Genomic DNA, 24,376 nt, shown 5'->3' with positions numbered 1-24,376 from the left:
TATTAGCTGAAATAAATATGAATACACATATATATTGTGGTTTCACATATCAGTTTACCTGATTAGTAGTTCTTACAACCTAAATTCTCTGTAGTAAGGTTTCTCACCTACAGGTTCCCTGGGAGCCCAAATCGGGACGTGTCAGTTTCACTCTGTCCTCAGTAAAGGGAATAACGCTTACCACCAACTCTGCAAATAGGCATAATTTGTCAGTGCAAGTTTATTTGAGAAACAGGACAAATATTTAATTCTTTATTCAAGATTACAGACATGGCAAATAAGAAATGAGGTCATTGAAATAAGTTACTGGGTTTTTAGAGACAGGCCAGAGGTTTTTCTCCTGTTGGGGTGTTTAGTGAGTGAATGTATTGGGTGTTACAAGAGGCCCTTGAGAACTCTGGGCATGTGAGGCCCCAGACACTGGCTACTTCCTCCCACTGTTCACCCTTCAGTTATAGATTTGTCATTTTACAGGCCTCATATCAGAAAGAGTTCTTGCTTAAAGAACTTCCTGTTCACTGCTAAAATAATGGATGACTAGTTAGTCTTCATACATAGTACATAACAGAGTATGTCCAAACATTCCTTTTTTATTTGTGTTAAAATTCTCAATGAGTCTAGGGCCTTTCTTGTTTGTTTGTTTGTTTAACTAAAGAAGTAGTAGCATTATTGAGTTAACTGAAGATTTGAGTAAATTGAACATACTGTGTACATTGTTCAAGAAAAATGCCCTCTCCAGCTCTCCCTGTCTCACTGTGGATCTCTGGATTCAGATTATGGCCATTCAGAAAACATTTTACAAAATAACATTGTACATTTCCATCTTGACGTCATCACAGAAAATTTAAATATCAGAAATAATCATCACCAAGGATGAATGCAGCTTAAGACAGCATTCTGAGTACACAGTGGAACATTTACCTCACTCTCCTGAAAACTGTCGACAAGCACCCCCTTTTGTTGCTAAATGTCTTTTTTGTAAAACAACTTTCTTGAGATATAATTCACATATCATAAAATTCCCCCATTTAAATAAGTGAATGATTCAGCGGTGTTTAGTACATTGGTACTAATTGTGTGCATTACTGATGTACTAATTTAGCACATTGGTGGTTGATGGACTTATAGAACGTGTTTACCACTTGATGCTTGTCCTTACCCCTACCCCCTGCCCCCGGCAACCACTAATCTGCTCTCAGTCTCTATGGATTTGCCTGTTCTGGACATTTCAGATAAATGGAATCACACAGTATGTGGTCCTTGGTGCCTGGCTTCTTTGACTTTGCATAATCTTTTCAAGGTTCATCCATGCTGTAGCACTGAACAGAACTTCTTTTACTATTGTTGAGTAATATTCCATTGAATGAATACCCCACTCCTAAGTTGACCGACATTTGGATTCTTTCTACTCTTTGACTGTTATGAATAATACTGCTGTGAATATTTGCGCACAGGTTTTTGTGTGGTTGTATGTTTTCATTTCTCCTGGTCGTATACTTTGGAGTGGAGTTGCCAGGTCATTTGGTGACGGTTTCACTTTTTGAGGAACTCCTAAACTGTTTTCCAGATTGACACCATCTTACATCCCCACCAGCAATGTAGGAGGGTTCCACTTTCTCCACATCTTTAAACTTCTTTTAATTAAAGAATTTTTAAGCTAGAAAGGGGTTTGAAATCATTTAGTTCTAATCTAATTACACATGATTGGAATGAAAGTGCAAAGAGTTCATAGTTTAAACATCCCCCATGAGCTCATGCTTTATTTCCAATGTGTCCTTATACTGGGCACTAATTTTAATTGTCTTCTTGGATATTTTATTATGAAAATAGAAATGTTTTAGTGAATTTTATTGACCATGAAGTGAATTTATGTGCTATGAACCTTTTCTTAAAAAGTTGACTTGTATAATGAAATCATATGCTGGGGGAGGATATAGCTCAGTGGTAGAGTGTATGCTTAACATGCACAAGGTCCTGGGTTCAATCCCCGGTACTGCCATCAAAACAAATAAATAAACCTAAATATCTCCCCCTCCCCCTCCAAAAAAACAAGGTAAGAATGCTCACTCTCATCACTTTGGTTCAGCAGTGCGGGAATTTTACTAGCAAGAACAATCAGGTAATGAAAATAAGTAAAAGGCATCTAAATCAGGAAGAAATAAAATTATTTTTTAAAAAAATCATATAATGATGTAGAATAAAAATCCCAAAGATCCAGAGTTAAAATGTCATGAGAACGGGGTTAATAAAATGATTGTTCTGTGACTTTGGGGGCAATAGATGCTTGTGGTGATTGCTCCTTTCACCTGCCTCTTCTTGGAAATTGTTCTGTTTTCAGCCCCACCCCTCCCCACCGCCTTCTGCGTGGTGTGATAGAATGAGGCTGCAGTATCACCCTGTGCCAGAAAGTTGCCATACCCAACATTTGTGTTTTTAAAGGCTTTTGGTTTAGTAGAGTTAATGTGTGCATTTATAATTGATGTAAATAAACGTTTTGTAATATGGCTTTATCCATGGTGATATTTGAAACTGTCTAAAGTTTGAAAATTAAAGATCTAATCATCACTACTTACTTGCAGGGTTACTTGATTAGCTGTGTTTGGAACTGCTACCGGTACATCAATGGCAGGAGCTCCTCCGACGTCCTGGTTTATGTTACCAGCAATGACACCACGGTAGGTGTGATGTCACTTAACCAGGAGATCTCCAGGCATCCACTCTGTGATGACTTCTAGATGTTTGCTGCTTTTTTACTGTTGTTGAAACATTTATGAACTCCTGAGTAGTCAGAGGGATTCATAGTTGAATGAAGTGTGTTTTGTTTTCCTTACAGGATATTAAAATTTAGATGGTTCAACTTCTGGTTCATTTTTTAAAATATTAGAGATAGATAACATATGTACCTCTCCACATTTATGTATATTATTATTAAACCATAGTAGATAATTCTAGGTAGCAATTCTGCATAGTATGACTATACTCTCTCGCTAGGCATGTGAAATTAAACTTTAAAATGTGATTTTATAGGTAGAAAGATAAGAATGGAGTAGATTATTGTGTCTTTAAAACGCCCTGCATTTGAAAAGCTTGGTAAAAGAATTAGATGACCTCTGTTCTGCTACTAAATTATTCATACTTAAATTTTCAAAACCCATCAAATATGATTTTGGGAGACATGCCTTCACTGGAAGAGTCCTCAAAATCATTTGTGCTTTATGTAAATTATTGTGCCTGACTCATGGTAAAAGTCTACATCCCCTAGGCACTACCCTTCCCGTGCCTCCATCACCGTGCCCGACGTGGTACTCGGTACAAGTAAGTGCTCAAGAGGTGGCTTATGGAAGGGATGGTAACGGGTGACGTGAACGTGTGGGAGGACCCAGGTGGACAGGACTGGCAGGGATAGGATGGATCGGACGGGGGAAAGATAAGTATAAATGGTGTGTCAGTTCTAAACTAGAACGGAGTTTTTATTTGGTTTTGTTTTTAAGTTGTGGTGACTTGCTCACTCTCTGGGCTTACAGAAGTAATTTAACCCGTCTCTGACTTGACATCCCTGTGTATAAAATGGGACTAAAACAACTTCGTACTTAAATTAAATGCGCAGGTGCAAGCTGGTGTCACTGAGAACCAGGTGAGATTCTGAGAGGAAAACATGTTATATGTGAATAGTTTTTCTAAGGCCTCAGCAAACACATACACGTGAGCAGATCGGATGCACACAACCCAGCACACCCAGGTGCCGAGGAGGCCTCTGTGAGGGCTTCGCAGCATCCTGGGTGCTGAACACAGTAAACATATGTCCTTCCTGACCCTGTAAAGAATCCCTCCTGGGTCAGTAAGACTCTCTGAAGAAATAACTGTTCATAATTATTGTAATTTTGATTAAATTACTGGCTTATTTTTTTTTTCCTTCTCTGAGTTTCTGGGTATTTAGTTATCTAGAAGTATTTTTCTGCCTTTTCTTTAAAAAGATATCTCAGAGTACATTTATTGTCCTGCTAAACTAACGAAAAATTGAAAAAGTTTGAGATTTTTGAGCTTAAGAAACCAGTAAAGTTGCTAAATAAGCGAAACATATCAGCATCTTGTCCTAAATATTATAATGCGTAGGACCGAATAAAACGTCCATCTTTGGAAAGTGTCTCAGAGAAGAGAATGCCCTTACAGCACACATTTGTTTTGGTGTGCTTCTGGTGGTGGTTTTTCAGTGCTTTCCGAGGGATCGTGTGTGTCTTTGATAGTAACAAGACAGAAAGGTAAAAACGTACATATTGTATAGATGTACCAAGTCAAAGGATGTTCTGAAACTTGTAGAAATTGGGGTGGTTAGAGAATTTAAGAACCAGAATATAAGTCACTAAAATGCATCCAGCTAGCTTTTTAGAGGAAGCTTTTATTTCCTCCTCTTTGAGAGATTCAAAATTAGGTGTGGAATAACAGGTAAGATTTATTTAGGCTAACGTGCACTTAAAGATAGTCGTACTTATCAACTGGACATCCCAGCTCTTTTTTTTTTCTTTTTTGAGGAGGGAGGTAATTAGCTTTATTTATTTGATGGAGGCACTGGGGATTGAACCCAGGACCTTGTGCATGCTAAGCATGCGCTCTACCACTGAGCTGTACTCTCCCCTCCACCCAGCTCTTCTAATAATAGTCCTCTTTTCTTCAGAAAGGCTTCCAGCTTGGCAGTAGTTTTACTACAACTGGGATCTGGGACCGTGGACTAGTGCCCGCTGTGATCGTCTCCCGGTGTGTTGACAGGAGGTCCTGGGGAATTGCTTGGTGATGGTTGTTGGTCATTAACTTCTCAGTCATCTGGACCAACTTGCCATTTTTAAGCCAAGCAAGCTGAGTTACTGATAATGTTTCTGCTTTCTCAAAGTCCCTGGTGAACCTTTTTTTCTTTTCCCCCTTTTAAAAAAAAGAATGGTATTCCTGGGGAAGGGAGATTTATCATTTCTCATAACTGGCTCGCACTGATGGTCCACTTCAAATACAGGAGTAGATCACCGCCTGAAGTCTCGGCTTTCTGATGGGATTTTTAAAAAATGGTATTGTGGGTATTTTTCTAGAGTCCTATTTCTCTTTCTCTCTCTCTCTCTTTTTTTTTTTTTTAACATCTTTTTATTGCGTAATAGTCATTTTACAATGTTGTGTCAAATTCCAGTGTAGAGCACAATTTTTCACTTATGCATAAACATACATATATTCATTGTCACGGTTTTTTTCGCTGTGAGCTACCGTAAGATCTTGTATACATTTCCCTGTGCTGTACAGTGTAATCTTGCTCATCTATTCTACATTTTGAGATCCCAGTCTGTCCCTTCCCGCCCCCTGCTCCCTTGGCAACCACAAGTTTGTATTCTATGTCTATGAATCTGTTTCTGTTTCGTATTTGTTTTTTTTTTAGATTCCACATATGAGCGATCTCATATGGTATTTTTCTTTCTCTTTCTGGCTTACTTCACTTAGAATGACATTCTCCAGGAACATCTACAGTCCTTATTATATCTAAAATATTTCCTTAATATCATAAATATCCAATAAGTGTTCAGATTTCAGTCAGCTCTTGTCACTCTTCCTAGTAGTATATTTGAAACAGAATTTGTGGGTCAATATGTATTTTCAGACTTTAAAGAAGAAACTACTTTGGCCCACATCCTGGACTTTACTGATCGCACTCCTGTAATGTAGTTCTCCGTATTCCCAGTAAATTAATAGTTGGAGCCAGAGGCTTCCTGTGTTCATATTCCCATATTCTCTTTTTTCCCCACTTTTTTATTTTTGCAACATTACAGTTGATAATTTGTTCTTCCATCAGAAGGCAGATAATGTCTGGTTGATTCTGTCTTTTGGGATGTCAGCGACCATTGCTATCATTGCTTCATTAGGAATGGCAATATGATGACATTCTGTCATTTCTTTTTCACTTATTAACCGGAATATTTCTAACAAGAGAAGCTTTCCCTTGTGTACTATTTGGTTACCCAGCAGTACTTGGAAATGGATAAATACTTGGTTTTGTTCTCCTTATTTATCAATTTCAGAATGACAAGTTGGTCCATCTTCTCTGGTGATGACCAGTGAGGTTTTTTTTTTTAAAGTAATAAGTGAACTAATGAAAAGAGGACTATTATTAGAACTGGGATGTTTGCTACAGCTGTTTTGTTTAAGTGCAGCTGTTTTGATGAATTTTGTTAGTAAGCCTGAATAAAACTTACCCATTATTCCATATCCACTTTAAGACTTTGTAACGGTCAAAACAAAATCTTCCTCTACAAAGCTAAGACATTGTAGTTAATAATATCCTTATTAATGCTCAAAACATGCCCCCTCTGGCTCGTTGGAGCCTCTTCAGGTTGGCGTCCGAGTCTTCCTGCCCCACCCGGGGAGTCTGCTGGTCTCCTTGCTGTCTGTGACATTGTTCTGGGCTCACCGTGTCCGTGCCCTGTCCCAGACCTGGAATCAGCCGTTTCTTCACGGAGCCCTGCTTCCTTTCAGTGGAGACCATAATCTGTATTTCTAGGGTTGAAAAATAGATTTTTTTTTAAAGCAGGGTTCTGTATATTTAAAGATTGTTTTGACAAGTACTAAAGGAGTTCATGGTAGCTTTCTAACTTAAAAAAAAAACACAAATATACTGGAGCCTCAGTCTGAGACCCTGAATGGGGTTGGGAGGGTATAGTCCTGCCACTTTCCCAGGTCTCAGGATCTTCCTGGTGTGTGATAATGTGTGTTTCTCTTTTGTCCACATCTTTATTGGGAATCCACATGGACATAATAACAAGTTGTCTTTCGCTTCCTATCAAGTATGAGGCCAGATGGCTTTTCTCCCAGGCCGAAGAGTCTCAGTGTGGCCTCTTTGGAAGGATACTGGGACTCTTATTGGTAGAAAATAAATGTGCTGCTTTTTTCTTTTCTAAAACAGTACGCATTATTAGCCAGATATCTACTTTTCCAAGTACTACTCAGGGAGAACAGATAAGAGTTATTACATATCGGAGATCATTCTATGGGTTAATCTCTCCAGTTTCCTAACTAAACCAAAGCAAAAACCTTTGAAAGAAATGCCTTAAGACAGTTAGGTCCCATAACCTATGATGAAAAAGAATATGAAAATGAATGTATGTATGTATATGTATGACTGAACTATTATGCTGTACACCAGAAACTGACACAACATTGTAAACTGACTGTACTTCATTTAAAAAGAAAAGAAAAACACAGCTAGGTCCCACAAGCTCTGAGTTCATAATGCCTTAGGGTCTTGTGTTTTTCATGATGCCCTTTCTTAGGCCAAAAGAAATACCTAGCTCTTCATTTCATTCAGTCAACTCCAGACAACTTCAGAGTAGGAGTTAGTGTAGTATCTAACAGACTTTTTGTGCTTTTTTCCCCTTGAAAATTTAAAATATCCCGCAGTGTCCTGTTAGGTCACTGCCACACAGGTTAGGGACGTTAGGGAGATGCAACCTTCCCTTTGGAACACTGTTACAGAGATTACATTCTGGATACATATTCCATATTACCACATCCTCTCCCCTACCTTCATCAAAATCTGGCCTTAAGAGAAAAGAACATTAAAATACTAAACTTGTGGAATACAGACACAGATTTCTTTCACATTCAAATTTATGCAAATTGAGATTTTAAAAACTTTTAATCTTCTAATACCAGTGAAGACTCTGAGTCTTACCCAGTGTTTTGTTAAGTCTGTGAGGAGGGAACCTGGTATGTTTGGAATTGGGGCACTTTAAAAGCAGTGAGATTAATATTTATCCAAAATAGTGTCTGAAATTCTAAATCCAGATAAAAGAATCATAGTCTTGGGCAAATGTAGGAAAATTCCTAACTATCAGGAAAATTCTAAACTTCACGGAGTCTGTGATGCCATCTCCCGCTGCGGGTACTAATCTTGGCTAATGTTGTATACAGGCTTCTTGTTTTGACTTCAAGAAGTGTTTTGACTACAAGAAGTGTTTTGCCGTGTGGGGCTGCCTTTGGAGCCTGACGGCTTGAAAACACAGTTAAGACAAAAGTCAGGGACCCGGTGAAGGCCACGTTCTCTGCCCAGCAGTCATTCCCCAGTAGATTCTCACTGAGGGACTGAGATTAATTAAGGCTGACCGAGGGCTGTTAAAAAGCCACAGAACAAATTCTCAGTTGACGGAGAAGAGGGGATGGATTTAGTAGAGGGTCTCAACAACTCAAAAATTGTGCATAAAATATCCATTTTTCCCCCTTCCTGTTGCTTTTAAAAATGAGGTGGTTGCTTTCTCGGTATAGGTTGAATGTGGTTAGAAACAAGTTCTTGACTAGTTCATAGGAGCTGTGTTTATTCACGCCCTGGACAAAAGGGGAGGGAATGAATAAACTGACAGCAGGAGAGATTTGTAGTTAGACTTCAGAAGTTCCTTCATCCCTGAGAAACTAGACCGTCACCAATCAGGCATCATCTTGCGGACTTTTCAGAAAAGTCATAACTGGCTTTCTGAAAGGGCTTCACTTAAAGGCTGGCTACCAGGCTGGCTCTTAAGATCCCCTTCAGTCCTGGGCATTTCAGATTCATGTACATTAAACATACCCCACAGACAAAACAAACCTCTCACCACTGTCATCTGCTGGTATGAGCCAGGGGTCCAGGAGGCAGTGAGGAGGTGGGTGGGGGGAGGAAGGTTCTCCAATACCAGGACTTCAAGAGGGTTTGAGACTCCATCCGGTGACGTATTGGCTTCCGAAGCTTTTGGACTACTAACACTAGAATACAAAAGGGAGATCTTATTTGTAATATCTCAATTTCGGGATCTCTTTTCCCAAAAATTTGTGATTTGTATGATTTCTCTAAGCTTTTGTTTTCCTTTTGAATTTTAAAAATGTGAGAGGTTGATAAAGGCTTGGTAAAATCCCAAATAAGCAGAGAGAGCAGCCAGGAGACCATTCCCATGGCCGAGAGCACTTTGCTGATGGAGATGCAGTGCGGATGCAGGGCAGTGGCAGAGGGAGTGAGGCAGAGGGGAGGGGCAGAGCGAGCTGTGGCAGTGACGGTCACGTAGCAGAGATAGTGAGAGGGGCGTGACGTGAGCATGATTCTCCGGGATGTCTCTTGTCTGTGACTGTAGCTTAAAATGTCAGATCACTTACCTGAAGGGTGGGGCCAGACCTTGAGAGGTAGCTGGTCCAGCCCTCCTCTCAGCAGTGTTCCCACAAGTGTCATCCGGCCGAGAATTCCAGGGATGTTCTGTTCTTCTCTGCTGCTCTCTCTCCCGCTTTGTAGCATCTCTGTTGTGGGTTTCCCCCCAGACTCTAGGTGGTGGTTGCCATCTGCCAGGCTCTGTGCCAAGTGTTTTGCGTATATGAAGTCAGTCTCACAAGAGTGCTTGAAGTAGATTCCTGCACACAGAAGAGGCAATGGAGGCACCAAGTGGGTAACCTCCCAAGATCCCACAGCTGGTGGGTGGCAGGAGGGGGATCACGACCTCTGCCGCCTGGCTCCAGGCTGCTCTTTCCCTGCCACCTTCCTCCCAGGCGGTCCTCTGTGTAGACGGCAGCCAGGACCGTGTGTTCTCCCGCTGGTGCTGGCGGGGGTCTGACCGGGAGGAGGGGTGAAGCAGGAAAACTTTTCATTTAGATGATTCTTCTCAAGTAAAGTCACAAACTTTCAAAATAGTGGGATCTTTTTATTTGTTTGCTCATTTTTGCTTTTTAGTGGAGTAAAGGGAATGGGAGAATGGCTTAAAGAAAGAGGTGGGAGTAGGTAAAAGTAATCTTGGTGACACCAAGGCAGCTGCCTTACTTGAAAGTTGTACTAAATAGCCCTGCTTCCTATAACTCAGCCCCATGCATTTTCCTACTATCTTTATATGCCCACACCGCTTCAGACAGATTGCCTGTTGGTTTTAATAAAAAAGCATCGTGGTTAGGATTGGATTGGATGCCTGCTGGGGTTTCCTCTGGAAAGCTTTTCTCCTGCTTTAATGTGAGTTCCATGGTTCGAGCTGACAGTGCGTGACATTAACTCAGCTCATATTTCTTTCCTTCCTTCAATAAAATAATAGCATTTGAAAAAATATCCTAATCTGGAAATGATCTCTGACCCATATAACTTTCCAGTTATTTCACCCAGAGAACATCTGGAACAGTCAAATCAACACATAGATATTTGAGACCTTAAAGTTATGGAGGAACAGCTCAAATAAACCCAGTTTTCATTGTGAACCTGGCAGAAAGGATATTAATCAGTTGCTAAATTGTAATCCTCCTATAATAGCAAGTGGGAAAAATTTACACAGCTTTGCAGTGAACCAAGGATCAAGTCGCCCTCTGTTTTCAGTGTGTTGTACTTTAAAACACACTCAGAGCTGATTTCTTAGTTTATCACGCTTGTCCAAGATAGAATCATGTTGATTTACTCTAGGGACAAAGGAGATGTTAAATTTTGTATTTTTAACATTCTAAGAAAGGTTTCTGGGAATGTATCACAAAGTATCCAATCTTATTGTCTAATAATTGGGGACCAGTTTGATTAAATAGGGGTATATATACTTGATAAAATGTCCTTATTGCCACAAAAATTATTAGAAGCAGTGTAACAGCAGAAGAAAGCCTTACAATGTTTTAAAAAGCAGAATAGAGAAGTTTGTAATACAGTTACAGCTCTGAAGAAACAAAGCTTATAGACACAGATTAGATTGTGATAGAAAATTAAGCAATTGATTTGTTGAATACTAGAGATCAAAGTGGAAGATATTTCTCCCTTTCCATTAATTGGAGGGAAGTGTGTGGGGAAGGGAGAGCTGGTAAAATGGGAATATGAGCTCTGAGGTTCTGAGCAGTCCCTCCAGCCAGAGTGCCTTGGCAGCAGCTGAGCACAGCTGGTTGGCAGACCCTGGAAGGACTGGTGCAGAACCCAGGAGGAGACGTGTGTAGTAGGTGGCCGGGACTCGGAGAGGAAGCAGCTGAGATGGGGTTACCATGGTGATAGGTCACAGTTCATTCCCTCTACTTCCTCAATAGTTAGATATTTTTATTTTAGATAAAAATATAGCTTTTTGGATATATTTATTTCAATAAAGTTATATATCTATGTATTTAGATATAATTACTTTAAATATAGTTATTTGGACATTAGATATTTAAGTGCTCAGGACCAGTTTAACTTTCAGTTTGGGCTACTGCACCATTTTGGTGTTTTCTGCCAAAATATTTTACCAGTGAGAATTTTTTGACCCCATTTGAAAGATTTGATGTATGGCCTCTATATTAAAATGTAATCTATGAAAGAATTTGAGTAGTTTCTCTGCTGAGAATTACGGAATAAAATGACTTGCTCCTGTAATATCAAATGAGGACAATTTATCATAGTTTTGCAGTGAATTGAGAATAAAATCACTTTCTATCTTATTTGTCTTTGGAAATTATTCCTTTCATAGGCAGGGGAAAGTTTCTCACTAGAGTCCTCCAAATTTGTGTATGTTCTCTCTGACTCTCCTGGTATGTTGAATTCACTGAATACAAGATGCCATTGGTTGTAAATTGCACCATTATTTTAGGTACCTCTTATCGGAAGGTGCTGTCAGTTACTTGGCACAGCCTAAAGTCAGATGTTAAAATGTACAAAAATGTGTGCCTTAGAATAAAAAATACATGGTTATAGTATGTTTCCTTATGTGTACAGTCCTTATATAAAGCTAGGTGACAGTTATTCGAGATGCCTGAGGATCGGCCCAGACTTGCTGCTTGTGATGATCCCATCCCAGATGCCCAGATGGGTATTTCAGTTAATCGTGGAGGTTCATGATTCACCCGCCTCCCCTTTTCTGTTTGGCCTGAGTAAAGGAAGCTCACATCTAATAGGCAGAGGTGTGTGACTAGTTTAAGACAAGCATTTAATGTAAACACTGCCTGTGTTCAGCAAGATACATTGTAGACTATTTAGAGGTGTAACAAATGGTTGAAGAAGAGAAAATAAATATTTTGGCTACTTGGGATTAATTTAAATGGACCTTTGTAAGACTTCAGTGCCTCTGAATGATGGGATTGGGGATCTTTCCACATCTGACATCGCATCTTTTAACATCAGAATTCAGGATAATGCTTTTCCTTTGCACAGGCAGATCTATAAGAGCCAGATAGTAAATATTCTCAGCTTTGCGGGCCATATGGTCTCTGTCATAACTATTCAATCCTGCTGTGGTAGTGTGAGAGCAGCTGTAAACAATACGTAAACAAGCAAGTGTGGCTGTGTTCCAACAAAACTTTATTTATGGACGTTGAAATTTGAATTTTATGTAATTCTCACATACCACAAAACATTTTTCTTTCCTCTTAACCATTAAAAAAAAAATGTAAAAACCATTCTTAGAACTCAGGCAAAACAAAAAACAGGCGGCAGGCCAGACTTGGCCCTCGTAGCTCACAGACCTCTGCCTGCGTGGAAATTTAAGCCACGTCTTTTAGGCGTTGGTAGGACAACTATTTGAACCATCCCAGAGAATTTAATAACCCTACTTAGGACCTGGGTAGAGCTGTATCAAATCTTTTTGCTCTTTTTAAGGTTACCTTTTTCCTGAAATAAAGAATAAAGAAAGTTTTTATTCTCCCACATCTATTATTTTGCCAATAGGTCTAAATCAGGCTTGTATTTATATTTAACAGTCTGTAGTGGAAATCAGTGAGCATAATTTGCCTACAAAGTATGTGGTAATGTGTTGAAAAACAGTAGCTAAAGCTCTTATAGGCTAAGATAATAGACTGTCTTTTATACAAAGATCCATTCTGTAAAGGCCAATTTTAGTTTTACTACCAGAAAGAGAGTAACACACCCCTCCGTCTCCTCATCTCTTTCCCACTCTCACTGTACCTCTCTGTCTACGTATGTATGTATCTATCCATCCATCTATATATAGAAATAAAAACTTGTTAACCCAGTGAATTTCCATTTTGCCTTATTTCTGGGGCATTTTAACATTTAGTTGTCTTATTTCGCATTATGCTCAATACTGCAAGCCATCTCATCCTTTCACAACTGTGTGGAATATAAAATTAAGAGTTGTTGAGCCTTCATGCCTGCCGTGGACTTGGGCTTATTCACCTCATTAACCTTGTGAGAGAGACTGGTATCGTCCCCACTTACAGGAGAGGAAGATGAGGCTTGAAGAGGTAAGCGACTGGCCCAAGGCCTCGGAGTTGGGAAGCGGTGGACCCGGCCCACGCTCCCGGCCACTTCCCCGGGGCACCCGTCTTGTCAGCGTGGCTACAGAGAAAATTGCAGTATTTGTGCGGCACACTGTTGTGAATGGACACTGGTCCAGAAGCTCCGTACATAACCGTAGAAGATAAATTCTGTCCATCAGGCTCCTCACCAGCACATCAGCTCTCTGCTTAAAGCGTCAGTCAGGGTGATGTCCTCAGTGCTGGGAGGGAGCACAGTGTGACTGACATTTGTTGATGAAGTGAACGGACGGTATGTAATAAGTCATGTCTTCCTCTCTCTTATCTCAGTTGAAGGAAATAGCTTAGCTGATGTGGACCAGCTCGGCTCCGCGCCCACGCCCTCAGCCGTCCAGCGGTCATCCCCAGAGAGCGCTGCAGGGCGCACCCCGTTCCTTCCGTGTCTGCTGCTTTTCTTAGATTCTGGCGACCGGCCGCAGTGTCCACTCCGTCACCCACGCCTGTAACTGAGGGGTCATCCTTAAAGCTGTTGGGAAGAGGCTTTTAGCTTCCCGTCTCGAGCTTGACTTTCTCTCTGGTTTTCTCTCTCGGTTGCTGCCAGATTGATCTAAAACATAAATCCATTTTTGTCATCCCTGCATTTAAACATCTCCGGGGCTTCTGCTGTTTATTACTGCAGCGTTTCTCAGCTGTGCTGTCACTCCACTTTGCCATGAGACAGTCGTTTGTGACTTATTTAAAATGTAAGTTTGCCCGTGGTTTGCTTTTTTTTCCTCCTTTGAATAAATAAGAACAGACTTAGGATCATCCCTGCGGCAACGTCAGACCCAGCTGCTTGCCTTGTAATATTTTCTTGAAGCCAGAGGGGGGAGTGGGGTGGTAACTTACCCTGCCCAGTCCATCTTACTTGTGAGGCAGCTCTGAGGGACTGTCTGATGTGTCACCAGCAGTGCAGGGCGGGCAGCACACGAGCTGTTGAGCTTTCATGAACACCGTGCCCCTTGCTTCCCACCCACTGCCCTCAAAGGAGCTAAAAAAGCAAAAGGAAAGAAGTCCCCATTTATAGTGATATTTTTCTTTATTTTTTCCATGCTTTGGAGGGAGAGAAGAGCAGTTGATCTTGTGAAAACAAACCTGTGTATGCCCACGGGAGCCTCTCACATCTGAACTTTACCCCCTCACGTGGGAAGACCACCTGTTGTCGAAGGATGTCCCCCTTCCTGGCGTTGCTTTCAAGGCCAGTTAGGATCTTGTCTCTCGTTCCAGGCTCATCCCTTGTAATCCTGCTTCACATGCCCGTTCTCCGGCTAAAGCAAACCACCTACCCCTTTGCACGTGTGCCTTAGTCTTTCGGGACAGTTCACAGGCGCTCCCCCTCTCCTGGGGTGAGCATCCTCCTCCAGTCTCAGTCTTCATCTTCATCCCTGCCTCCCCAGCACCTGGGACCACAGCTGACCTCTGCTGGGCATTCAGGTGTCCTGCGGTGGAGACTGAATGAACAGACGTGAGGTTTCAACCAAATGCACTCTGGACTTGAGAATTATAACTGCGTAAGGGGTGCCCACGCTTCTGGCAGACTTTTAGCCTGCAGTAAAAACAATGTCCTTTTTGTCTCCTTTCTCATCATTCAGTTACTTTTGTTAAGTTTGGTAAAGGAGGAGGCAGGGGTAAGGACGGAGGGATGGCTGGGAAATCAGCTGGGGAGGTGAATGTCGAGTTCCACTCCCAGCCTTTGAGGTCATAGGACTCATGGTTCCTCAGCAGGACCTTACGACATATCCTTCATCGTCAAGACCAGAACTGTTTTCAGGATTCCTGAGAGAGAGAGAAGGAGAGGGTCCGTGTCAAGTACGTGGTTATTTCAGTGACCTTCCCTTGGCTTCTGTCAGCCATCTGCTCGCTTCAACGTGTGTGGCTCCAAGCAGTTTAAATGTTAGCCTGTCACACCTTCTGCAGCCACCAGAGCTGAGGAGGGAAAAAGAATGACTTTTCTAACCCACGTGAATAAATTTGTGAGTAGAATGTTAACTGGTGCTGCTTCTTACGGAAGGTGTAGTTGAACTAGTTGGGCAAAATATTCCTGCTTTAATTATCTTGCTGGAGTTGGAGAATTGCTGCTTTTTATTGAGTGCCCCAGTGCTCAGCCCAGTACTCGGTGCACTGGGGGTGGTGGGTAACCGTGCTTAAATCCTTGCAGCAGTCTTCTGAGGGTCTCTGTGACAGTCTCCACTTTCAGTTGTGGAAGCTGAGGTTCAGGCAGATTTACTGAGTTACCCAGGACCCCAGGGTTCATAAATCACAGAGCTGGAACTTGAACCCGGGTCTAATGTCAGAGTTTGTGTTTGACTGTCCGCCACCACAGTGCCTCCAGAATTTGACCACGGCCATCCAGCTAAAATGGTAGAGCTCAAATTTGGACTCACCTCTGTCTAAGAAGCAGTGCTAAGAAAGGAATATGGAAGTGTAGGACTCCTTTAGAAGCTTTTTAGAGAGGAGGAAGGTAAATGTACACAAGACAGTTAATAGTACAAGATGGCATATAGTTTAATTGATGAGCCAATTAGGTAAGTGCTTCTGGGGAGTGATTCTGTGTCTGATTTGAGAGCGCTGTGCTGTAATTACTGCCGTGTCCAGTGTTACGGCTTTATATTATCGATAAAGAGTATGGATGTATCTAACTGTGTTGTTTTTATTTCAAAACTTATTGTGCTACAATTGCGCAGCATAATTAAGAGGAGAAGACAGTGGCTGAGGCTGGACTGTTTCAGATCCCCATGTTGGAAGTGAATTTAACTAGTGAAGTGGGTTGTTTGGGCATTGTATGCAGTGACATGAGAAAGAAAACATTCCAGGAGAGAAAAACCACAGGGAAAAGGCGTCTGACTGGTAACGAGCTTGCTGTGCTGGTGGGAGTAAATCAGGCGGGAGAGGGCCAGGTCCCGGGCTGCCCCTGGCCTGGGCGCGAGGGTGCGATGAACGGGTGTTAGATGAGGGAGTTGTTCGTTTCCTGGGGGGCCCCTCATGGCATCGTAGCTCTCCAGTTTCCACTGGTGTTAGAGGCGCTCCAGATCATGTTGTAATGTGGGGTTGGGTCTCCCAGGACCCGAGGAGAGTCTCCAGCCCGGTCCTGAGCAGCTGCTCTGTGGAAGCACATTTGCTTCCCCGGCAGTAGCTTCCCACGGCCCGGCTGCCCCGGGTCGCTTTGTCCCTGCCTGCGCTGCTCACGTCCGGCCCCTGCCACCCTTCCTCGCATAGGGAGTTGCATCTTTGGCAAGTCAGGCTCGATTTCCAGGCGCCTGTAAAATCTCACGTCAAACACACAACTCACCTGCTGGCTGAGAAGCAAGAGGAACGAGGTAGCTCCGAGCCTGCGCACCGCCCTCAGGTTGAAAGTTGCCCCTTGATGACTGCCTTCCTCTTTCCTTCAAGACCGCCATCATTATTCGTCTATTTTGAAAATACGACTTTTGTTTTTGACACCGCATCATATGCCCGTTGCTAAAAGTCTGGGCAGTGGTGACTGCCATTCTCAGCGGTGCTCTGCCTTCTCTGGTCCTCCTCCCCTTCCACCTCGGCAGTCGGCACCAGCAACTCTTTTCCTTGTTTCTCCTGATATTTACCCACCGTATTGTAAAATAGTATGTCTGCATCACTAATTTTTCGGTGATCGGTTTGAGGTATCTTGAGCTGTTGTGGAATAGGATTTAACCTTCATTCTCCTCCCTGTGTTCTCCATTGCCCTCTTCCTCCTCATCCAGCCACATCACAGGTTTTGGTTGCTTCACTGGTCAGTGTTGACCATGACCGCGTGTATGCGTGTTCAGTGCAGAGCTCCGTCACGACCATTCCCTGCCTTGTACAATTTTTGTTTTCTGAAGAAGACGCTTGCCTTGCTTTTTCAGCTGGCCACGTTTTTAATCTTTTACCTCACCTCGATCCTTTTTAGGCTATCAGATCTCTCAATTACCTGTTAATATTTTCCAAATGTGTAACTCTGAGAAATCATCACATTTCTCTTTCTTTGATGGGGCTTCTGCTCCTGCTGCAGGCTGGGCACACCGCCGTCATCCTGAGCCTTGATTTCATTTTAACTTCCCTCCCCCTTATGAGGATGCGGGGCCAGCAAACAGACTTCTGGTGCAATTTACCTTGTGTCTTGTACTGCCTTCCCCCCAGTCCTGGACCCCAGAATCTCTGGACGGTTCTCTGAGAATCTGGTGAGAGCTCTGACCCTCTCCCCAGGAACATAAATGCACACGCATAAGACATGGCAAGTTATTTTGTGAATGTCTAAAGATGTTTATTACATAACTTATATATAATACTTTGGGGAGTGTAATCCTAGCAACTGTAGAATTCCAAATAAGCCTTTCGTGGCCTAACTCTGATATTACAGTAGAGCTCTAACCCTAGTCTCCAAACATTTCTTGCTTTTCCCAATAAATAGTTCTTTCCTCTTGAGCTTTTTATCATTTCTTAGTATTTGATGGGATGAATTAGTTTTCCAAATTCTACCAACTTGCAGATTTATGGCCAACACTTCTGTTCCAGGATGTTACATTTTATAGCCTTTGATGTTAATTTATGTCTCGCTCCAACTGTGCTGTACGTTGATGTAGCTAAGAATGACGTTTCCTCCGTAACCCTCAGAATATTTGAGTTGAATTGAAATGAGTGATGAGCTTCTCTCCCACCTGCACGTGGATCTGGCATGACAAGCCCCAGTTAAAGAGATGCTGCAGAGACAGATGCTAATCTTCTTAATGAACAGGTGCCTCCTGGGGTCATCGACTAGCGGCGTCTTCCATCTGTGTGGAAGAGAGTCACACCATCACACACTCTGCAGTTGAGATCCTATCACGACAAACTCCAAGGGTCTATATTTAGATTAGAATTTGGTTGTACGGACTGTTGCTTGAAGTGAAGTGGTGTGTGGCCGAGACGTGATGCCTCTGTGTTTAGCTGCACATTGGGTGGCTGCTGTTTACCAGACAGTAAAGTAAGACATGATCTGTATTTTTAGTCCTCAGAAATTGTCTTTTGGCATTTATTGTGAATGATTAAATTTTTTAAAATAAAAAGCTGAGCTTAACTGAAAGCCCACTTCTGAAAATGTAAAAATGATTGCATTTTCATCAGTTTTGTTGTATGGCCTCGTAACTGGCATACTCTATCTTAATTGACCCTACAGTTTTCTCAGATTTCCAAATACTTTGTTGATCTAAGTAGAAAAGCATCTTCTTTTTTTTCAAGAAAATTTTGTGTTTAATCATCTGTGGACATTTTGGGGGAGTTTAAGTGTTGCTTCTTGCTCAGAAGAAAAAAAAATATGGATATGATAGCTGATTTTGCAGCCTTTCAAGTAGCTCCACTGTGTTTTAGGGTAATTTTCTCCAAGGATAATGACAGCTAGGAGTCATGATTGTTCAAGGAGGCGTGGAGCTTAGTGCGGAAGCACAGTCCTGTGAAGTCGAGTATCTCTGTTGCTGATCACAGCTGCCTCTGCTGGTTGTGAGTTACCACATCTAACACGCACACACACACGTCCTGGAGCTCACGCAGGCGCAGATCAGAGCTGTGGCTTTGTTGCAGAGAATACATTTTGTTCCTCAGCTCCAGCTGAGACTCGTGGGCTTCCTAGTGGAGGTGCTGCTGCTTGAGCCTGGACAGAGCTCCTTGAGGTGGACACGAGGCCCTCTCCACACTCTCACCTGTCTTTCCAGCCTCTTGTGCATAGCGTTCTCACCTGAGGGTTCACATCGCAGCCCCTCGCTTTCCAGAAAGAGCTCTGCTTCCAGCTTCCCGCCCTTTGCCCGTGCTCCTGCCTCTGCCCTCTGTGCCGTCTGCTTTGCTGCTGATCCTGCTTGTCCCCCTGAGGGCCTTCCACACCTTCCAACCTAAATCAGTTGTCCCTGTCTGCTCTTTAACATCTTGTCTCTACCCACGCATCGCTCACTCATTTTTGCCCGTTGTCCCCATCTCTGCCCTCCCTCAGCTGTAAGCTTCTCAGCAGATGGAGAGGTGCATTCAGGTTGGTGGAGGCATGACCGAGCACCTTCTAGGTACAGGTGATGGTTTGTTGGATGCAAGAGCCAGTGGTCCTTTTGTGTGGAGAACACTGGGAACGCTTCCTGGCCTTGGACCAGCATCGTGTGCTGAATGCACCCCGGGTGCTCCTTCCCTTCCAGCTCTGGCAGCTGAGTCTACCTTGGGTCGTGCCTGATCCGAAGTACTCAGGACACAGCTGCAACATTCGGGAACGATTCCCGGGCCTGTTGGCACTCTCGTGTGGCGCTGTGCCAGCTACCACTTACCACCATGCAGCTCCCGAGTGCCCCTTTCAGCCTGTTTGGAGCTGGCCTTGTGAAGATTTCCCCTTCACCAGCCACCCTGCCATTGAGCCTGTGGGTAGAGGGCGCTGGAGGAGGAAAGGGTTTTCTTTCCTGGTTCCTGTGTGCCCTGCAGTGTTGGGATCTTGTTGGGAGTGTCCCCTGGGGCAGAGGGCAGGGCAGCAGCAACAGCAGAAGGACCTCCTCTTCCTGGTGGCCTGTCCAGTGCGCACGCGCGCACACACACACACACCTGTAGGCAGTTTCCAGGGGGAGTGGTGCACCCCACTCCCCACCATAAAACAGCCCCTCTGCAGCAGCACCCAGCGTCCCAGCAGATGGTTCACTGGCTCTGGCCTGGTCCTACCCAGAAAACTTTTCTACCGCCCAGTGGGTTTTAACCACACCCTCTCCAACAGTGTCTGATTCCCAGCCTTAGGGAGGTGACCCCTTGGAGTTTGTTCCTTCCTCGAGTACCCTTACTCAGTGCTAATATTCGTCAGAGTTCTTTTTCCCCTTAGCTAATTCTCCATGCCTCCAATCTCCTGTTAATAACTCTTTATTAAACTTTCTCTGTTCAAACCACTGGGTGTTTTCTGTCTCCTGATTCGACCCTAACCAGTACAGATGCCCCCTGCCTCGAATGTTTTTAGTGCCCTCCCTCTAGGAGCCAAGGGGACAGATAAATGAAAATTCATGAAATTGATAAAAATATTTACTCTAAGTAATGTCCATGATAGGTAAAGTAACAAAGCGTGGTTTTGTTGTTTCTTTTGTGCATATTCTTTCCCTTTCCACAAAGCCCTTGATTTGGGTAAGGTCTTAATTCATCTTATCTCCAAATTCCTAAGAGCAGGAACTGCCTTTTATCTTACTGACTTTGTACCCACGATGATAAATGCTAGTTGACTGAATAAAGGCTGATCATACTGAGTTGATATCTCTCTGTTTTGTAAATACTCCAGAAAGCCAAAATCAGCTGATGTTTTCTTATGTTGACAGTTCATTAACAATTACACGCAATTGTTTTTGTCCTTGAAGTGTGAACAGAGAGGTGATCAACCAGCTTGGTGCTGATTCTTGCTCATTCCTCTCCGGCCACTTGCAGATAACGTATCTGCCGTGTCGGGTGTGCATCACGCAGCGTGCTGGGTATTTTACAGACCACTGATTCTCAGCCCTCCCTGTTGCACATAGACATGGAAATTGAGATTAGCTAACTTAGCCCTGGCGATGCTCCTAAGAGGTGGCTGAGTTCTGCTTCAGTCCAGGTTGATACCACAGTCCTTATGTTTTCTGCTCTGCTGCCCGGATCTCACCGTGAGTGGTCCTCTGGTCAGTGGGGGGCCTGCCTTTGTGTGCACTCACATACTCGTCACCCAGGAGCCTCTTTTCCTCTTCAGAGCCTCCACCACCTTCCTTGTCCTGGAGACCAGCCCTCTGGTACACAGCCATCCAGGTACAAGTGGGCAGGGTTTGGAAAACTCAGAAAGGGCCAAAAGTCTCCTCCTCTTTGCTGCTTTAAGGATTCAAAGTCTGTCGTCAGAGTCTAGTCACTCGTGGGAAAATTGGTACAGGTTATGGGAAAAGTTCAGTTAAAATTAAAGTTCGGGGGAATGTGTGTGCATCTTTAAACATGAACCCTCTTCCTCTCTTCTTCTTCTCAGGTGCTGTTACCCCCGTACGATGACGCCACTGTGAACGGCGCTGCCAAGGAGCCACCGCCACCTTATGTGTCCGCCTGAGCGCGAGAGTGACAGCCACAGCTTGGAGACTCTGCATCGGAGCAATAGTCCTTTCATGTTCCTTCTGAGATGAGCTCGCCGAGCTTCTTTGTGGCTGAAATGCTACAGTTAAAAATTTCAGATGTTAAGTTGAAACATACGCTTTAGCTGGAGCACTGTGATAGTCCCTGTAGCATTCCTTCTGTGGGTGGGGGTGGGGCTCCCCAGTCTTCCCCTGGCTCTGACGCTCCCCAGCAATCTCCATGAACCTTGAGTCCTGGGAGCCTGTTTGCTGTACGTGTTGAGCCCCAGAGTTGAAGAATTTGTGACACTTTTCTCTCCGTTCCCTCTTTCTCTTTTGAAAGTATAAAAATCAGAATTAGTGCTTTTCTTAGGCCATTCCAGTACTTAGAACAAATCCTTAGGAGAACAGAAATGTTGATTTGCAAGGAGTCCATATATATATATGCATACATAAAACAAGAATTTCCTTAGCTCCTTTGTGAATTTGCTGGTCAAGGATTTTTGTCCACGGGGTAAATTGAGGCCCTTTGACAGTCCCCGGCTGTGCGACCAGTCAGTCACCACCCCCGGTGGCTGCACTTGGACACCGGTGCCTGGGGTCGGGGGTTGGCGTGTTGGAGGGGACCTGATGTGTTTGGTACTGCGTGGTGTCAGGTCCTCTCTTCCGCTGGGTTTCCCATCCTCGCTCAGATCACTAAATATTCTGCCTGCCCCAGCCTGATTCCGGGAGGGCACCCGTTGTCCTCTGTCAAGTGGAATTGCTGATAGGGATTTACCAAACGATATGAAGAAAGGTTTTCTTCTCTCCCTTCAGGCCACCTCCTACTACTCTGAACTTTGAGTATGCCTCGTCATCTTTTAAAATGAGTGTAAAACAGTCTTTCAAAAAATGAGAGTGGGGAGAATGCTTTCCCTGTAAAATGCCCTTGACAGCCTGAGTTTCAAGGGACTTTTATATATTCGTATGTTCAAAAGTCACAGCCCTCCTGTTTGTTCGTTTTTGATTGTGCTGTATGTACATGAAGGCTGTTGCAATAAAAGTGAGATCTGCCCACATCCAAGAAAACAGCCTTTTGACTGCATGATGATTGTGCCTGGGAACCTTGCCTGTGTGGGGCTGCGCACATGCACGGTTCGGCCCGAGGAGGAGGCTTTATGGCTTGTCTCACACGTGTGTGTTTTTTAATATTTCATCACTGATAAAAATGAGAGCATCTCAGGCCAAGAGAAGTGGAGAGGAGCGGGCGTGAGCTGCCAGCATGCCGAGCCACGCCTCTACCAGGCTCGGCAGCTTTGCATGTGATTGCATTATGTCCACCGCGCACTGGTAACAAGCAGTTCAGGTTTTACTATGTTCCATTTTGGGGAGATTAAAATAAGAGAGGTTTTGGTTTGTTCCAGAATGGGTACTTCAGATCATTTGGAAATGTAAAGAAAATAAAATGAGCAGTGAGGGGAGATTTTTATCCCTAAGAATCAGCCTCTGTCGGTTTGGTTTTTTTTTTTTTTTTTTTTTTTGGAAACTGTCTCATTAGTATTCCTTATAAACTCAACCTCAGAAATTCTGTTCCTTGAAGCTTAATGCCCATAAGAGTCACGCTAAGTCAAACACCTGAAGGGTCGTTAGGGATGGAAAAGGCCTGTCACTGGGATAGTTTGATCCCTGTGAAAGGCACATAGGAAATCAGTTATTTGCGTCTCACTCCCCATGATTTTCCAGCGCTTTGCCTAATAATTTTTACAAGATGAAGAATGGCACCTGGTGAAGAGGAGAAAAGTGCTGGTTTTGAGATTCTATGTAGGGTCCTCGGAGAGGGTCTTGTTCACATGACACTCAGCACCACTGACACCAAGGTGTCAGTTCATACTCGGATCCCACAGGTGCTGATGCTGCGGGCTTTCCTGATGGAGGAACAGCCCAAGCTGAGCTCCAAAGCTGCCCCCGCAGTTACTCTGCAAAGTCCTATTTTAAGGTCGTGGACAGTCAGCCCAGCACCATGAGGTGTGCAGATGGGCCCACCATGAGCAGCCCATGTAGGAGGGAGAGTTTGGAGTCTGTTTGCTGGGCAGAGGGGAAGGGGAAGACACACCTTTGACTTAGATGGGTCCGTTCACCCTAGAAACCAAGCTTCCATTGAACAAGCCAGTCAGGTTTCCAGAAAGCTAAGTCGCGTGGAAGATCTAAGGCCAACAGACGGGTTGCCCTCCCTTACTGGCACCTTCTTCCTACATAAGCTTGTGCAGCCTCTCCCCTGAGTCTGATGTCCTTGTCCCTGCCTCCACCCCGTCCTGTTGTCCCAGAGAATGCAAGGCAGATTCCCTCTCCCGTCCTTTATGCCACCCCACCCCACCATTTTTTCTTTCTCTTTTTCTTTTTTTTTTAACTCTCCTGGCCCTGAACATTTGTTAGGTTGACTGCTTAAGCACACCACACAGCATGTCATCAGTTCGTTAATCAACAGTACTTCCCAGTCATGATCTCAATAAACCATATTTATAGACCATAACCATTAAAGTTAACTCCATAGAGGAATGTGTTGTATTTGAAATAGTCATCACTGGAGGAAAAATCCTGCTAAGCGAACTGAACGTAGGTGATAGAGGGAAATTGAAACTATAAAAACATTATTTCCATTAAAAAAAAAAATAACGTTCGCTTTTGCAGCCAGTCCAGAAACCAACTTAAATATCATTAAATACTATTGGTGCTGATCATGTAGGCAGACTCCTGTGTTCTGGAGGGAAGAGGGCAGGTGTCTTTGCCAAGATATTGAAAGAGTAACTCGTGTGAAAGGGCTGCTAGTGTAAACCAAAACGCCAAAAGCAGGGCGGGTGGCAGTGTGGAATGAGATGGGGGCAGCTCAGATCCGTGTTCCAAAAGGGAAGGAAAAAGGAGGCATTGCAAGGATGTCTCCACACCCAAGGAATCGCTTTAAGTGTTTCTGCGAGCTGGCCAAGTTTTCTGCCGAATGACTGGTGTATGGAAGCCAGCCAGATCTGCGACCTTCTGCCCAGAAGCCTGTGCATGCCTTCTGTAGATTGGAGTACAAAGACAGCAGAAGAGAGAAGCTGTCGCTTGGCCAACCCAGAAATGACATCAAAGAAAAAGTTTTAGCTCTCTCTCTC

General features: G+C 43.6%; 1 protein-coding gene across 1 annotated transcript in view; it reads left to right on the top strand.

The window, feature by feature from the left end:
- Positions 1 to 22,729, top strand: part of LAPTM4B (lysosomal protein transmembrane 4 beta) — a 54,447-nt gene extending 31,718 nt beyond the window's left edge. The window contains exons 6-7 of the mRNA XM_031439372.2: positions 2,580 to 2,675; positions 21,170 to 22,729. Coding sequence (XP_031295232.1) covers positions 2,580 to 2,675; positions 21,170 to 21,247 — 174 coding nt within the window. The 3' untranslated portion in view covers positions 21,248 to 22,729. The remainder of the gene's footprint in view (positions 1 to 2,579; positions 2,676 to 21,169) is intronic.
- Positions 22,730 to 24,376: the final 1,647 nt, after the last annotated feature.

The sequence above is a fragment of the Camelus dromedarius genome, chromosome 20 (assembly GCF_036321535.1).
Source record: "Camelus dromedarius isolate mCamDro1 chromosome 20, mCamDro1.pat, whole genome shotgun sequence".
Taxonomy (NCBI): Eukaryota; Metazoa; Chordata; class Mammalia; order Artiodactyla; family Camelidae; genus Camelus; species Camelus dromedarius.
Note: the sequence above shows the minus strand (reverse complement) of the source record. Positions and strands in the feature narration are given on the sequence as shown.